This window comes from Megalobrama amblycephala, unplaced genomic scaffold (genome assembly GCF_018812025.1).
Source record: "Megalobrama amblycephala isolate DHTTF-2021 unplaced genomic scaffold, ASM1881202v1 scaffold460, whole genome shotgun sequence".
NCBI lineage: Eukaryota > Metazoa > Chordata > Actinopteri > Cypriniformes > Xenocyprididae > Megalobrama > Megalobrama amblycephala.
Genome location: NW_025953390.1, coordinates 72,106 through 90,340, shown reverse-complemented (window position 1 = coordinate 90,340; position 18,235 = coordinate 72,106). Strand labels below are relative to the sequence as shown.

Below are 18,235 nucleotides of genomic sequence, written 5' to 3'. Positions count from 1 at the left end.
TTACACCGTATTCAGCACAAACTAGGCTACCATAATATGTGAGGAACATGTATGTACATGTTTGTGTTTTGAAGGAATAACGTTTATGCGTGGTTATTGAAAAAACAAAAAATTTAATAACTTAACTGAAATAAAGCCAAAAAATATATATTAAATCTTTGTTCACAAGACTTCTGGTTATTGGAGGTTGGAGACTAGAGTTTTTGCTTCAAAATGAGGTAAAAATTATGCTGCCTGCTTGTTCATATAAAACAATAGAGAGATTTAAATTTTCTAAAACATCTTTGGTCAAGAAACACAGTATGCGTGGAGGCATGAATAATCATGAATAATGGGTGATTCTCACCTGAGAAGACAAAAGAATCACATAATAATGACCTGAAATGACTTGCATAATAATGAGCTCTTTCAGTCAGGTAGGCTGTGAAAAAACCTGTGAGACATTGATCATGTCTCAAGCTCATGGTGTATATCAAACATACAGAAAAAACAGCAACACTGTGAAATATTATTACAATTTAAAATAATGGTATTCTATTATATTCTTTAAAATATCATGTATTTCTGTGATGCAAAGTGTCTGAACAATTATGTTACCTCTATGGCATTTCATATAGGCTTTTAGCTTAAAAGCATGCACATTTGGAGAAATATTGATGGATTCTCATATGTTTGTCAATTTTCTATACAAAAGGAGTAATATTCAGGATTTATTATCATTACTATGAACGCTGGATACTGTGTTTTCATCATTCATACTTGCAGCCGGAGGGCACTCTGTACACCTTTAGTCCACAAATGCCTGAGCACTAAAGAAGAATAGGCAATCCAGGAACTAACCGAACTAACAGAGGACAGAGATCGCTAACTATGGCTATTCAAAACACTTTTCAAGGCAATAAATACACGATTGAGACGATGTATGCATGTATTGACTGAATTTGCGTCTGAATAGCGCTCGCTCCGTTGGCGTAGCCGCATTAGTGGGTAATGAGCTGAATCAAGGACTTCTGACATGGCTCTCTTTTCATACAGATTACATAAACTCAGAATATTTGTTTTCGATTTGACATTTCAAAGTTTTTTAGACATAAGTCTAATTTTTTTGTGATTAGTATTCACTAAGTTACAGTTCATTTTCTGAGAACTATCAGATTGGACTTCGTTCAGAGGGAGACGAGAGATCATGCATGATGTTAGTTTTCTTTATTTTACAAAAAGCACAACATTTTGTTTTTAGTCCGAGTGTACACAAATAAAAGAAGATATTCCACAGATTAAAATGGTGTATAACTCTTAATTGTATGTGCAACGTTGACAGAGTATTTTGAGTCTCTTTCACACTGGTTAGAAAAAAAATGCGGTGATCACGCCGGCGTGACCGCCGACCCCAGAGTGTTAATAGTCACCTATGACCAGCTGGAGTTTCTGCTTGAGCTGCATTTCTCAGTTCCAGACATGGCCAGATTACTGGGTGTGAGTAAATCGACTGTCAAGAGAAGACTCAGGGAGTACAGTCTGTCTGTTAGACAGGCCTACAGTGAAACATCTTAAGAAACCTCAAGAAACATCTTAATGTTTAATATAGTTTCTACTAGGTAGGTGTGTCCAACATGTTGAAGATCCCTTAAACTGAAAAACTTTAACCATAGCTTGTTCATTTTAAATCCTTTTTTTTTCCAGATTCAAAGAAGGCCTGGAGTGTTTGCAGCTTCTGGAACATGTTGAAAAGCATCCCAATCTCTTTAGAGGAGTGCTAATGTTCGAGGAGAAGCCACTTATGGCAAGAGATTTAGCTGAGCTTTTCATTCCACAACTGTCTCCAGTTGGCACCAACAGACGAGCACTGGAAAACAGAATAGTCTGTTTCTGGAGGGACTGGCTCCTAGATGTGGAAGGTAACATTATACAATAGGTTATATTATACACATTCTACAGTCGGTAACATTATGCAGTCGTTACGGTGCTCTTTCTTTCCCCATCCAATGTTTTTAAAAAGATGCCAGCCACCACCAGTGTTTTTGATGATTTTCATCACCCCCACAATATTTTGTTGTATGAATATCTGCACTAACATTATTTCAGTATAAACACCAGAGCTTCTGCTTTTAAACAAAAAAACTTTTACTCTAGCTTCATCCAATTCCATGGTTATAGGTGTGGTTGTAATCGCATACTTCAAAAAAGAAAAAGAAATGACCACCATATGATTTGTTTTCTCTTTATTCTCTGTCTTTTTTTTCTTTGATGTTTGTGAAATTGTGATTATTCTTTGTATTAGTTCATATTATAAGTCCCACTGTGATGGTCCTTTTGGTTTCTCCCATTTCAGCTGAGTAATTACATCTACACCTGTGACTCATTGCAGCTGCCATTAGAAGCTCTGAATTGCTATAGAAACAGAGTGAGTACTTAGGACTGCACAAAAGAACAAAAAATGCAATTTGTTAATCAGCAAAAATAGACTCGGCGCCGAAACGATCGCAGCACTGCCGCTTACGTGCTGCTCCTGCTGCATGAGTGAATGCATCCGTTGGTTAACATGGGCGCTGAAAAAATATGCGCTGCTCACACGCTGCTTACGCTTGCAGTGTGAAAAAGGCGTAAGGCTACATGCACCACTGTCTGCTCCTCAGGCTAGGACAAAATCAAATTAAACTACTAAATAAAAATTAAACAAACAAATAAATTACCAACATAAGACGTTAGATGAAAACATTAAACCACATACAAAACCAACTATATACAACAACAAAACCTAAATAAAACAAACACAGGAGCTGCCGCCTTCGCTGACTTCCTCCAGAGTGACTGTCTAAATAATGAACACACAAATATACATTAACTACAAACAAACGTTAAGAGCTTAAACACAAACGGCTATGAAAGATAACGTAGAGGTGAAGTGTGCTCTCATACCTGGTTTACCCAGACAGCATGTCTGCCCGACAGTGTGGAGCTGTGACTCAAACAGGTCACAATCTGACACAGGAATCACAAATATCTGTTCATTTACATATTTCTATACAGTCATTTTATTTTCCACACCTAGACCTAGAATAATAATTCACCTAGAATATTGTTAACCTACAGATGCCAAAGGGGAACTAGCCCTAACACTGCTACCCACCATGGTGCCACAGGCCGTCTACAGGGTTGGGAAGAAGACTATCCGGCACTCCATTGAAGAGTCCTAGACAGCGTTCATACACAAAATGCCTGTAAGTACAATGGACAGTTTCTCAGCACCACTCTGAGAGAGAATATTCTTAATTCTAACTATACTGTACAGGTGTAAGAAGGCAATCCAAGTGACATGTTTCATGTGAAAACTAAAGTGTGAAAAAAAAAAAAAAAAAAAACTCCAAGGTTCCTCGCCTTCAGTTTTGAGTGATGCCATCTAAGGTAGCTAGAAAGTGAAGTTAAAGATGTTAAGTTTTATTACTCTGAGTGGTTCTCAACCCACATTTTCTTGTACACATTCATGACCCACTCAAAATGAACACACCAATTAAGAACCACAGTTCATTTGGCTTCCTTGTACAGTTAGTATCAGCATTATAACACAAACTGGTAGTCTATTATCTTGCTTACAATTCACTTTCTACTCAATATTCACTTTCTTTTGTCTATCTTTCTGTCTCTGTCTGTTTTAGGTTGGAACAAATATGGTGGAATCCCTCCTGCAATCGAAGCCATTCCCCTCTGTCCTGGCGCTGGGAGATCCCCAGCAATGTGCTTCTCAGGCATTTGTGATATTAGCTGGTCAGGCAGTGTGTTCCCGCATGGGAGTTTCTGCAGCAAGTTGTGTATCAGATTGAGGGATCTGAATCAAAACCTGTCAAATTTCTTCAGACTGCCTTGCTTAATTGCAGAACTGTTTTAAGTTGTGTTAAGCTGCAGTAAATGACACAACCAATGTTTGAAGACTTTAAGACTCAAGTTCAATCCAGTTATTGAATGTTGTCAAATGTTTGACAGAGAATGAATTGTTTATTTTTCTATTTTTTCTAATGTTATTATAGTGTGACCTAAAATAAATAGGTCCAAGTGTGTGTTTTTAATATAAAGTTTTTTTATTTAATTTAATGCAATAAAAATGTAAAAGTGCTTGAAGTGTGTAAGTGCCTGAAGTTTTATTTTCTGAAATAAGGCATACTGGCATAGAAACCCAAGTTAGGTTATTTTTGACCTTTGACCTTTGGTTAAAAAGGCACCTACTAATTTCTGGGTTATTTCAACCCAGATATTGGGGTTGTTCTTTTGACCCAGAAGTTGGGTTATATTAACTACAATGTTGGGTTATTTTTAACCCAACATGTGGGTCAGGTATTTAACCCAGAAGTTGGGTCAAAAAGAATAACCCATTTTTCTGGGTTAAAATAACCCAGAATTTAGTTGGTCCCTTTTTAACCCTGGATTTGGGTCAAAAATAACCCATTATGGGTTATTTTATGTTGATGCCATGAAATTTAAAATTAACTTATTTTTCCCTTAAAATGATACCTTTTCTTAGTTTAGACATTTAATGTGTCATCTATGTTGTATTCTGAATAAAATATTGAAATTTGAAACTTCCACATCATTGCACATGCATTCTGTTTTTATTCACAATTTGTACAGTGTCCCAACCTTTTTTGGAATAGGGTTTGAATATATATATCCATAATTTGAGCTAATTAATAAATTCTGTGATTGGTTACATCGTGTTTGCTGGATTTCAGGAGAGCCAGGGGAAAGCACAGTATTAGTAAATCAACTAAAATACTACATCATACACAGACACGTGCACACATAGACATAAAAGGCGGCTTGAGCCTCTGCCCTTTTTCTTCCTCAAGAGAAAGTGCCCTTTTTTATGGGGTGCTATTTTTTTAAATAAATGAATAAATATTCCTGTTTGCACACAGCTTCCCTGTCAAACAAATATATTTACTGAATAATAATAAAATACTATATATCAGGTCGGCTTTGTCGAGTTCAGATGCCCTCCCTCAGTGACACGCCATTTTTGGCGCCCTCTGCAGGCATGTGTTATAATATGTATTATGTACTTACAGCATTTCAGGGGGAAAAACTCTTGATGTATTTAAATATGCAGATTAGCTTCTTTTGGTTCATTTAGAAGAAATCTACAGATGCAAACAGACGGAGGGTAGAAGGCTTAAAACAAACACCATCTAAATGTGTAGAGTTAGGGTTAAGTTTTCTTTCCATTAAAGTAAAAGTCATGGAAGCAAAAATGGACCACAATCTTAAAATTGTCCACTACATGAAAGAAGTATTCCAATAACACCAAAATAATTAAAACGATTTATTGATTTGTGCAAAATAAACAAATTATTAGTGAAACTATGTCCCTCTCCTTGGTGCAGTCTTTAATTCTAAATATATATAGCTACTTAAAAATAAAAAAACATTCACATTGTTGCATAGTTTCCTTTGCTGTTGCCTTATCTTGTGATAAACCTAGTCAATACTAAAGAGGACAATGTTCTCTGTGTGTGAACTGATTATTTTATATTTATAATATATTTATATAAATAATATATTTAAGGGTTTATTATTTTTTAAAATAAATAATTATGAGAAGTGCCCTTTTTTCCACTTGAGCCCCTGCCCCCCAAAATGTCTGTGCACGTCCCTGATCATACACATGTTCTAGTATTTGATATGTTTATTTAAATTATTTATACCTTGTACGATATGATACATGAATTAATGGAATAAGCACAGCAGGATCTCAAACAGCTGCGTTTCGTCACTCTCAGAATCCAAACTACAGTGAATGCAGAAAAAAACATGTTGCACACATAGAGGAATGCATGTCTAGTACTGGATAGCTTGTACTGTTATTAAGCCCAAAGTTCAGTGTTTTGTAAGATCAAAGCAGCCAAAGAAAAACTAATGTCAACATTGCATACATTTGTAAAACATTAAGCCAGCACAACAAAATTTTTTGAGAAACAGTCATATGCTGTAGGCTGTTTTGTCTGTCATTGGCTAAATTGTTAATCATGTGAGCATGACTGAAGATTATGGTATAAAAGCATTCGATTTGTAACACTCTGAACATACAGATACAGCACACACATCTCCAACACGCTTTAGCTAAAGCACTAAGAATGAAGTTCAGAGTAGCAGTTCTTCTGCTTCTGTACAAATGTCTTGTATTCGCTCCGAACGTCATATTCGCAACAGAAGCTGCCGTCTCAGGATTGACTTGTCCTTTGAAATGCACAGATGTACTGAAGCAACTACAAGATCTGGAAATCAGACTCACTAAGAGTGAAGCTCAGATTGAGGAAATCAAAAAGGAAAAACAAGGTGAGGCTACACTAGTGAAAAAATAGTATACTTAAACACAATTGGACCCACTTTATATTAAGTGGCCTTAACTACTATGTACTTACATTTAAATTAATCATTTGATACAATGCACTTATTGTGTACATACATGTTTTTACATTATACTTATATTTTAAAACACCTGCATGTAATTACATCTGTAATTAATTTCTGTAATTACATTTATAATTACACTGTTGACCCATCCCTTAACCCTTACCCCTACCCTTAAACCTACCCATACCACCAAAGCTTTCCCTAGCCTTACCCGTACCCCACCTCAATAGCAGCAAATGTGTTTTTCAATTCAATATGAACCCAATAAGTACGTTGTACTTATTTTTTGATGTAAGTACATAGTAGTTAAGGCCACTTAATATAAAGTGGTACCACACAATTTATTTGTATGTACTTTAGTATAACTAAATGTACTGTGTATAAATAGGTATAGCCTTCTAAACCTACTACCCTAATTAAAACTAATTTTGTACTAAATGCATTTTAGTTGTCCAAAAGCAGTGCTGAAGTTAAATTAAAGTTGTATTAAAAATACTTGTTTGTGCTGAAGTGGAACTATTCCAACTATACTTAAGTACACTTTAAATATACTCTTGTATTTAAGTTTTTAAATGCAGAATTCATTCACCATAAACTTTAAATGTATTTTGGTGACATTAGAATTGCAATTCAATTAGACTGAGAGTGTTGAACATACATTAATATTATAACAAACTTTTAGTGATTTTACAACATTCCAAGTGAACTTGTAGTGTGCTAATGGCATCATTATAGTGTGCTTCAAATAGACTACAATAAAGTAATCTTTATAAATAAAGTTACAGCTTTAGAATATGCCTTTTACAGACAGCCCCAGTATACCAGTAACTTACTTATCCAGTGAACATCAGTGAGACAATGGGAACAGATTTATATGTATATTGAATGCAGGAACCAGTATGGGCAGTATGAGCACTCGGCTTACCTGATGCACCATCACACAGATATAAACTACACTAAACTGGTGTTACTTTGTGTTCTCTCTCTACTGTTACAAGTACAGCTATAAGCATGCAGACATTATTAATGACAACTATTAATGACAAAACAAATTATATAGATTAAAAGCCTGTGATAGACACAGTAAGTCGTGCGTGAAAATAAACATGAAACGGCCTGTTGCTAAACAACACGAATGTGTGTTAAACTTTAAGCTGTTGAAGAAATCAAACCATTAGACGCAACATTAAATATCAAGAATGTTTTGCTTCCATTTTACCTGACATTATCCGTCATTAATGCAACATGAAGCAATTTCATAAACCGGCACATTAGTTTTATTCTTGTGCACGCACTAAAACAATTGTGAAAAAAATGTGAACTTGCAGAACTGCTTGTGTTTCCATGTGTGCGGATGAAATATAATCCGTAACATTCCTCTGCCGATTGTCTCTGTGCGCTTCAACTCTCAATGCTCCACAACTGCTCCTGACAAAAACACATTAAATGATTTGGCGGTCTTGCTTTAAGCTGCGGATTTATATGTGACGCATACATTAAAATTATTTGCTTTTCATGCAGTAAACTTTTTTTTTTTTTTTCTCAGGATCAGTTTAATAATTAATTTAATAATTCATAATATTTTGACAGCAAGAATAAGTGCCATTAAAGTAGCATTAATGGGTAAAGTGTATCACAGTAGCTGCATTGAAGTGCATTAGGAATACACAAATGTAATAAACTTATGATCAAGTACGTGAATTTCTTTCACCATTTCAAACTGACTATATGTTGTTTTCTTTATTTGTCATAATTACAAATATTTACTTATGTAACTACTTTCTATATTTATGTATTATGGAGGACCAAATTACTCAAAATGAAATAATTATATAAATCATGAATTCAATAAAACAACAATTAAATGTACCAGTTTATTCTGAAAGAATTTTATAATTATTAAATTAATTTAAATAATTATTAATTAAATAAATCAATAAATGTATCTATTTATTTTGTAAAATTCCATGAAAACACAACATTTATTGTTTAATATATTTCAAAAAATCCTCTTTCAATATTATTGTTTAAATTATTTTTTCATAATTGAATGTGCTTTTTCAAAAAGCCGTTTTTCATAATTATATGCTGAATTTACAAATGACACCTATATGACAAATCATGTATTTCCAAAGCACGATTTTCTCAAAGATTCTTTTCATAATAATAGAGGACATTTCACAAATGCCAATCAGCAGGCAGTGGGCGGTGCTTGGCGCTAATTGGCTAATCCTTTTGGATGAATTACTAAGGGTCTGGCGTGGTGAACTGAACTTTCGAGATGCATCGGCGCTGTGCAGGCTGATCGGCGTATCTATCGCTAATGCCGCTGCGGAGGGTCTATTCTTTCCGGTGTAATCACAAAACAAAATGCACACAAACGTGTCCCTGCTCTTGATCTACAATCACTGCTGATCATTTGATTTTAATGAGGAGAAAAAAACTTCATGAGGGTGGAACATGGCGTTCCATGACAAATGTCACCAACCACACGAAGATCGATTTGCCGTGTCTGCCTGTCAGCTCCTCAACTTTAAACCAATTAGCGCCAAGCACCGCCCACTGCCTGTTGATTGGCATTTGTGAATAGTACTCTATTATTATGAAAAGAATCTTTGGGAAAATCGAACTTTGGAAATATATGATTTGTCAAATAGGTGTCATTCGTAATAAATGCAGCATATTATTATGAAAAACAGCTTTTTGAAAAAGCACATTTAATTATGAAAAAATATATATTTGAACACAATACTAGTGTGTGAAAGAGGATATTGTGAAATATATTATACAATAAACATTGTGTTTTCATGGAATTTTACAAAATTAATACATTTATTTATTGATGTATTTAATAATTGAATTAATAATTAAATAAATTAATTATTTCAGAATAAACTGTTACATTAAATTGTTGTTTTATTGAATTCATGATTTATTTAATTATTTCATTTTGAGTAATTTGGTCCTCCATAATGTATATCTGTTTGCAACCATGCAAAATTGTGAAAAGTGCTATTGAATTAAATTAAACAATAGCCTACCTGATATTCAAAGTGTGAGCAAATTATTAAAAAAAGGTCATAAATGTAAAGGTCATAATTATAAAACTTACTTATCATTATTTTTTGCAAGAATCATCAGAGTCTCAAACACCATTGATTCCTCCTTCTGATGTAAATCTCATTTGTTTGAAAGACCTCTGAAGAACAGGCGAATCTCAAGATAACACCGACTGTTACGCAACAGTCGAGATCATTAATATGTACGCCCCCAATATTTGCATATGCCAGCCCATGTTCAAGGCATTAGACAAGCCAGTATTATTTTCATTATTAAACACTTGCAGTCTGTATAATTCATAAACACAACTTCATTCTTTATAAATCTCTCCAACAGTGTGTAATGTTAGCTTTAGCCCCGTTAGCCACGGAGCACTATCAAACTCATTCAGAATCAAATGTAAACATCCAAATAAATACAATACTCACATGATCTCATATGCTGCATGACGAACACTTTGTAATGATCCATTTTTATATTAGCTGTGTGAACTTTGTTTATGCAATGTATTATAGATTTGCGAGCTTGGGGGCGGGATCACAAGCATTTAAAGGGGAAGCACGTTGAATCGTGCATTCATAATGATGCCCCAAAATAGGCAGCTAAATTAATGAATAAAAAAAATCTAGCTGAAACTTAAAGGTCCCATTTTTTTGTGGTTTTTTGAAGCTTTGATTGTGTTTATAGTGTGCAATATAACATGTGTTCATGTTTCGCGTGTAAAAAAACCCCAGTATTTTTCACATAATTTACTTATCTGTATACCGCTGTTTCCACTGTCATAAAAACGGGCTGATGACTTCCTTGTTCTATGAAGTCCCTCCTTCAGAAAGACGTAACGAGTTCTGATTGTGCCAGCGGTTCCTGTGTTGTGATTCGACAGTAGCTTAGCGCACCCAGAGCCATAGAGAGAGCGCACCTTGCCCGGAAAGGTCACGCCTCTTACCATAACGTGTGCTGCACATTTTACCATAACGTGTGCTGCACAGTTTTACATGTGGATTATTGTGGTGTCGTGCCGAATGAACACAAAAGACAATAATTCCCGAGAGACTGAACTCTTTAATCTTCACAAGCAGCGACAGAAAATGTACAACGTTAGCACTCACTCAGAAGAGTACCTCATACGGAAAACAGCCATATACATAAACATAGTCCCCTCTTGTGGCCATTATGTGCACTGCAGTCCAACATTAACTATTGCAGTAAGGATACCACAATTATAATTTTCGGGAACCGAGTTAAACATAAATTGTAACCATTGATCTCTAAGTATAGCGTCCCTGGGAAGGCCAAACGAAGGTGATTGGACTGCGGGATGAAAATAACAGCGTTTCGACGACATGGCGACAAACACACTCTACAAACGCAACTCTTGCTCTTCTCCGTGGGAGCGCAACAAGACCACGCCCCCTTTTTTGTGTATTCCTGTGGGCGGAGGTTAGTCAAAAAACTGTTTTAGTGACGTCATTAAAGAAGGAAGTAGAGGGATGTAGTCCAAACTGGCCGTTCAATGTAGGCGACTTCTGTTAAATAAAATATCTCGCTTGGCATTGAACTTTGAGCTTTAAAATTTTACAGATTTTATTTATACTCTAACAACAACATTACACACTAACTAAAGTTTGAAACATGGGATCACGAAGAACGGGACCTTTAACAGAGACATTCAGGGGACACCTTAGACTTATATTACATCTTGTGAAAAAGGGTTCTAGGGCACTATTAAAACATGCTAATTTATGCTAGCAATGTGCTAAAACATGCTAATTCTTACTAGCAGTGTGTTAATACATGCAAACGATGTGCTAATTCATGGTAGCAGTGAGCTAATTCGTGATAGCAACATGTTAATTAATGGTAACAATGAGTTTAAATAATGTTAACAATATGCTAATTCAAGCTAGCAATGTGTTAAATTGTTAAAATATATCTATCTATCTACAATGACTTGAGTGATGCAACAACTGTCTTATTTCATGCATATTTTTATATATATTTGAACTAATAACTAATTTATCAGCAATTTTCTTTCAAGTGTTTTTACAGACACAATGATAAATGTAACATAGCAATAATAAAGACAGTCACAGTTGTAAGATAAAGCCAAATCAACAAAACAATATCACAGTTCAGTAACCCTTTGTAATACATTAGTAATTATTTCATAGTTATTGTTCTTGAACATTAATTAGTAGATAATTAATAGTTCTTCAGGAGTTATGACAGAATTCATTAGTTATTGATTAGCTAATTGTTACTCAACATAATCATAAGATTCTATTTCATACTGATTAGTTAACACAACTTCCTTAGTAGTTAACAGTAGTGAATTAGGTGTTAATGAAGAATTACCTATTAGTTCTTCAGTGATTTCTTATTAGTTATGCAGTAAGTAAGAAACAGTGCTCTAAAGTGTTACCCACAGTTCTTGTGTTGTTTGATACACTTACTGCAAAGGTTTTAACCTCTAAATGAAGAATGACTTAGCTTGAAGTATACAGAACCTTTGAGAGATGCTTTTCTGCACTGAATTATTCACATTTTAACTTTATTTTATTTACTCTGTTAATGTTATGAATTGAAAGCACAACAGTGTCAGAACAGAGACTGAATCGTTGAAGGACGCTCTTGTGTGTCACACAGACGGAGAGAGATGCACTCAAATTGTAAAAGTACACAAGGAATGTTGTCTTTAAAAAAAAAAAAAAAACTTTTTGTATGTTTGTATTATTAAACTGGAACTTTATATTATATTGTAACATTTCATAATAAATATTTTTGGAACCTTATATTGTATCATTTCATATTAAATATTTTATATTAAACATTTATGGCCCTATGTAGATCATAAAAAAAAAAAAAAAAAAAAAACATTAAAAAAATCGTCTCAGTTACGTATGTAACCCTCGTTCCCTGAAGGAGGGAACGGAGACGTACGTCAGTAGTGACTGATGAATCGGGATATCGCTAGAGAGCCCTATCAGCTTCGAGTGAACTAAAACAAGCCAATGGAATTAGCGTGCGATATTTGCATAATGCGCACCGCCCCCGACAGGTGTATATAAATAGAAAGCAGATGCAATCGCACTGTTTTTCGCTGAGGAGACGACTGGTGTGGCGCAGCAGCGAGGGACAGAAACTGTGGTGACGGGACGTACGTCTCCGTTCCCTCCTTCAGGGAACGAGGGTTACATACGTAACCGAGACGTTCCCTTTCAGTCGGTCACGTTCGACGTACGTCAGTAGTGACTGACGAATTGGGATCCCAACTAAAGCGCCACAGTTATGAAACCCCTTCCAGTGCCCAGCGCAAGCTCGGCCGCCCATGGCACTAGCTGGGACGGTGAAGGGGGCAAGCTTACACCGAGAGAGTCTACTGCTGTTCCACAATTACCCACTAAGTAAACTAGACTACACTGGGAAAGCGAACTCGTAGGTGACGCTGCGGAGGCCACTACCTACCCACAGGGGAGGAATTTACGTGGAGAATACACATATGGACTGGCCCGAGGGGCAGTACGCATATGGAGTCCCTGGGATGGCTCCACCTGGGTAGGGGGAGACTCATCTGACAGGTGACAGCAGAGCTGGCTCTGCTAAGGGAAGACACGGACTCGCCCGTAGGGAGTTTTAAACCGTGGATGATTACACATATGGGACCGCTCACGTAGAGGAGTCACGACATATGGACCCCAGCCAACAGACAGCGTCAGCGACAGATGTAGGCCTGGCATCAGACACTCCACCATGTCCGAGCCGAAGGGGGAGGCGGAGGAACTCGACAGGGTTCGCCAAGTGGGGAACACGACTGGAGTCAAAAATATGCAAGCATCCGGCCCAGGGGGCAGGAATGGCATTGCAAGCCAACACTTAGAGCGGGTTCAACGCGTCTACTGGCTAGTGGAAGCGAGTACACGGGAAGATACCGGCTCTACACGTAGGCTATAGAACCTAGCGAACGTGTTAGGTGTCGCCCAGCCCGCAGCTCTGCAGATATCTGTCAGCGAGGCGCCATGAGCCAACGCCCAGGAAGAGGCCACTCCTCTGGTGGAGTGGGCTCTCAACCCAAGCGGACAAGGCACGCCTTGGGATTCGTACGCCAAGGTGATGGCATCCACTATCCAGTGGGCCATCCTCTGCTTGGAGACAGCCTTTCCCTTCTGCTGGCCTCTGTAACAGACAAAGAGCTGGTCTGAGGTCCTGAAGCTTTGCGTTCTGTCCACGTACACACGAAGAGCGCGGACGGGACAGAGCAAAGCTAGGGCTGGGTCTGCCTCCTCCGAAGGCAGCGCTTGCAGGTTCACTACCTGATCTCTGAAGGGAGTGGTAGGAACCTTGGGCACATATCTGGGCCGGGGTCTAGGCACGATTCGTCGACCGAAAATGCGTGCAGATCCCCTACCCTCTTCAGAGAAGCCAGTGCAACCAGGAGGATGGTCTTGAGAGACAGTGCTTTTAACTCGACTGATTTCAAAGGTTCGAAGGGCTGACCCCGGAGAGATGTAAGAACCAGGGTCAGATCCCAAGAGGGCTGAGGTGAGCTAAAACCATATCCCTGTGTTCGCACAACTGCGCTCGCGAGCTGGCCAGGATCAACCAGTCGTCGAGGTAGTTGAGAATACGAACGCCTTGTTCCCTGAGGGGAACAATGGCCGCCTCCGCAACCTTCGTGAAAGACGCAGGGCGACAGGGCCAGCCCAAAGGGTAGGACTTTGTACTGATACTGTACTGGCGCAGGTGGGCGCCCTCGGCGACGAGCGGGCTGAGGCTGAGCCGCCGGCGGCTGGGTGGAGGCAGCAGCGGACCGCCAGGGCATGACATGTTTAATGGCCTCAGCCTGCTTCTGTGTGGCGGAGAACTGTTGGGCGAAGCTCTCCACCTTGTCGCCGAAAAGGCCGACCGGGGACACGGGGGAGTCCAGGAACCGATGTTTATCGGTTTCCCTCATGTCCGCCAGGGTCAGCCAGAGGTGGCGCTGCTGGACTACGAGCGTAGACATCGCATGACCAACAGAACGTGCTGTCACCTTCGTCGCTCGGAGGGCGAGGTCGGTGGCAGCGCGCAGCTCCCCCAGCAGCTGTGGGTCAAGCCCTCCCTGGGACATTTCCGATAGCGCTTTTGCTTGGTACACCTGCAAAAGGGCCATGGCATGCAGGGCGGAGGCAGCTTGTCCACAGGCTCTGTAAGCTTTCTCCGTCAGTCCTGAGGAGAATTTAAAGGCCCGGGACAGGAGACGCGGTTCACTGCGCCAGCCGGTGGCCGTTGGACACAGCTGCATCGCAACGGACCGCTCGACTGGGGGGAATCCGATCGTATCCCCTAGCCTCTCCGCCTATCCAGGGAGGTGAAGGCGTACGAGGGACCAGTTCTAGCACGAGCGCTATACGGCGTTCACCAGAATCTGATCACCTCATCGTGCACCTCCGGGAAGAATAGCATCGGGGCGGGGCGCTAGGGTTGACCAGCGCGATCGGCCCCGAGGTAGCAATCATCGAGCCGAGAGGGCCCGGGACAGGGTGGAGGGTTCCACACGAGCCCGACACTCTCGGCCGCCTGGGAAAGCACAGCCATCAACTCGGGATCGGCCTCAGGCGGCGCTACCGTCCCGGAGGGCGGCAGCGGAGCCGAGTCTTCATCTCCCGAGGATTCGGGCTCACCTTCCGATGCTGAGATCGACATCTGATCCGCAGCAGGCGCACCAAAGGTAACGGCTGGACAGTCCGTAGAGGGCCCAGCGGAAACCGATGGCGGCACGACGGGTTGCAGTGCTGCTGAGGTGGCAGGGGCCAGAGGAGCGGAGCTCGGCGGGGAAGCCCTGACGGTGATCCTCAGGTCACCCTGCCTATACGCCGTCGAACCATCATTCCGGCCGGAGCCGGAAAAAACGGCCGAACGGGGCATAGGGGAGGGGACCCCCGCTACCTGAGACTTCAGGAACGAGAGTCTAGACCTCAGCACTGCGATAGTCATGTTCCCGCAATGGGAACATGAGCTATCCACAAAAGCTGCTTCAGCGTGCTGAACGCCCAAACACGTGATGCAGCGATTGTGCCCATCAGCAGGGACCAGGGAACGACCGCACCCAGTAACACACAGATGAAATGACATCTTTGTAAAGACGAAGGGTTCGTCTGTGAAGCTCTTTTAGAAGGGGAATTACAGCTCTCTCGTGCTGAAGCACTCGGGGAGTGTCACGATGTGTTCGGGTACACCACTCCCCGAACACAACGCAGGAACCGGCCCAAATCGCAACCGCTCTTTCTATAGCGCGCTTAACGGGCAAACGGTTGCTGTGAAAACAGCAGTTTAGAGCTCAATGCTCAGGCTCCTGGAGAAACTCGCAACCTCGCTGCTGTGCTGTAACGCCAACAGAAAGTGCTGCACCACTTCAAAGGCTGAAGAACACTCTGACTTAATCAGTCTTGAAAGCTGAAGAGACCAACCGGTTGGCTCCGAAGCGAAAGACAGAGTGCGATTGCATCTGCTTCCTATTCATATGCACCTGTCGGGGGCGGTGCGCATTATGCAAATATCGCACGCCAATTCCATTGGCTTGTTTTAGTTCACTCGAAGCTGATAGGGCTCTCTAGCGATAGCCCGATTCGTCGGTCACTACTGACGTACGTCGAACGTGACCGACTGAAAGGGAACTATATCTTTCCAGCCATTGTTGCTTTGAATTCATTCATTGTTGAATATGGAGTCAGTGCAGTAAGATCCCGACCCCTGATCTGATCCTATAATTTTGTTATTTTACATAATTTACAACTCTAAACAATGTAGATTATATTCCATATTAAACATCTATGGAACTGAATGCAATTTACTTTGGGTATGCATTTTTTAGGCGTTTTAGGCAAATTTTATAGGAATGCTATGGGGTTAATATCAGGCTTTGTTTGTTGTTGGTAGATTATCTGAGAGGCATAACCAGTGTGAAATCATAATGTTGCTAATGTAAGGATGGTAAAGTTGCAGAATGAGAGTAAAACAGGTATAACTGGTTCAACCTGGTGAACTGAAGGAGAGAAGAGATCGACTCGTCAAACACTGGGTCACTTCTAACAGCACTAACATGAGTCTACTGCAGCCCCATTAAAATCACACATTTAAATACTGATGATACTAAATATGTTTTTAGAAGAATTTAAAACCAGAACATAATTTTTATGATTTTAATGACTAAAGCTGAAATGTGTTTTCCATGTATTCAGTCATTTTCATAATAAACAGTAGAATTATAATATACTGTCGGCTAATCAAATGATTGAGCAGGAGACATTTATTGATTGATCAGAGTCTCTCTGAAGAACATTACTAAGGAGGTTGAAGTTTAATCCAAGTCTTATGAAGCGATATGATTTCTCTGTATGGGGAGCAAAGTGAAATTTGATCCTGTTCCCTCTGATCAGTTCATGTCTACAGAAGACAAATCAAATATGTTGACGTGTCAATAATATCAAACCCTCAGTAGTGTCTGTGTCAGGAAACAGCAGAGGCATTTCTCTAAATATCTTCTGTGTTGGAGGATTTCTGCATGTGTGAGCGATGGATGCAGGGATCATTTTCTCCTGACATGATAATCACACTCTTCATGTCTCTTGATTTCACAGACAGAGACTTTGTTCCCAAGACCAGGAAAGGCTTCCTACAATGTAAGTCACTGAGAAAACAAGCAGAGAAACTCACTGAGTGAGAAAACACGACAGAAGAGATTTAGAGTTGATCATGATAATGATGATTTTCACAGGATATCTGCTCAGCTGTACTGAGACACTGATGAAATACTGAACATGAAGAGTTCAGATACATTAAAAGATCAGATTGATCATTCCTGATTGTGATGTGTTTTATCTCCATCAGATTCCCATCGGCTCACTCTGGATCTGAACACAGTGAGTGAAAGCCTCCTTCTGTCTGAGGGGAACAGAGTGATTACTAACACTGACACAGATCAGTCGTATCCTGATCATCCAGACAGATTCGATTGGCCTCAGGTGTTGTGTAGAGAGAGTGTGAGTGATCGACGCTCTTACTGGGAGATTGAGTGGAGTGGAGAATATGTGTTTATATCAGTGTCATATAAGAGCATCAGAAGGAAAGGAACGGGTGATGAGAGTGGGTTTGGATATAATGATCAGTCCTGGAGTTTGATCTGCTATTCCTCCAGTAGCTCATTCATACACAATAACATATGGACTGTTCTCCCTGTAAAGCCCATCATCAGTAGAACAGTGAATGAGGAGAATCACTATAGAGTAGGAGTGTATGTGGATCACAGTGCAGGAACTCTGTCCTTCTACAGCGTCTCTGGAGACACAATGATCCTCATTCACTCAGTCCAGACCACATTCACTCAACCGCTCTATCCTGGGTTTAGGATTTATCCTGGATCATCAGTGAAACTGATTTGATGAATCAGAACAGGCTGATTTTACTCATAATGCTTTGAGCTGATGATGAATCAGAACAGAGAGACTCTACCCATAATGCTTTGAGCTGATGATGAATCAAATGTTATAGTCTCTTCATTACATTAATACTGAAATATCACGACACAATAAATGTGTTTTAATGACTCAAAATCACATGATGAAATAAATGCTGAAATATTGTAATAAATGTTTTCATGTATATTGTGTCATGTGGTGCCGTTATGAGGAGCAGGAGAGACACTTACAGATTTAGATCCACTAACCCACTGAAAAATAACATCAACAATCAATTCATCAATTTAATCATTCAAACACAAATGGACATTTTTACA

The 18,235-nt window shown here is 39.6% G+C and overlaps 1 protein-coding gene across 1 annotated transcript; it reads left to right on the top strand.

Moving 5' to 3' along the window:
- The first annotated feature begins 6,029 nt into the window (after window positions 1–6,029).
- Window positions 6,030–17,882, top strand: LOC125261678 (tripartite motif-containing protein 16-like protein). The gene is made up of 3 exons (XM_048180236.1): window positions 6,030–6,327; window positions 17,082–17,123; window positions 17,332–17,882. Exons 1-3 carry the CDS (start codon window positions 6,126–6,128, stop codon window positions 17,880–17,882), a joined length of 795 nt encoding a protein of 264 aa, XP_048036193.1. The 5' UTR covers window positions 6,030–6,125.
- Window positions 17,883–18,235: the final 353 nt, after the last annotated feature.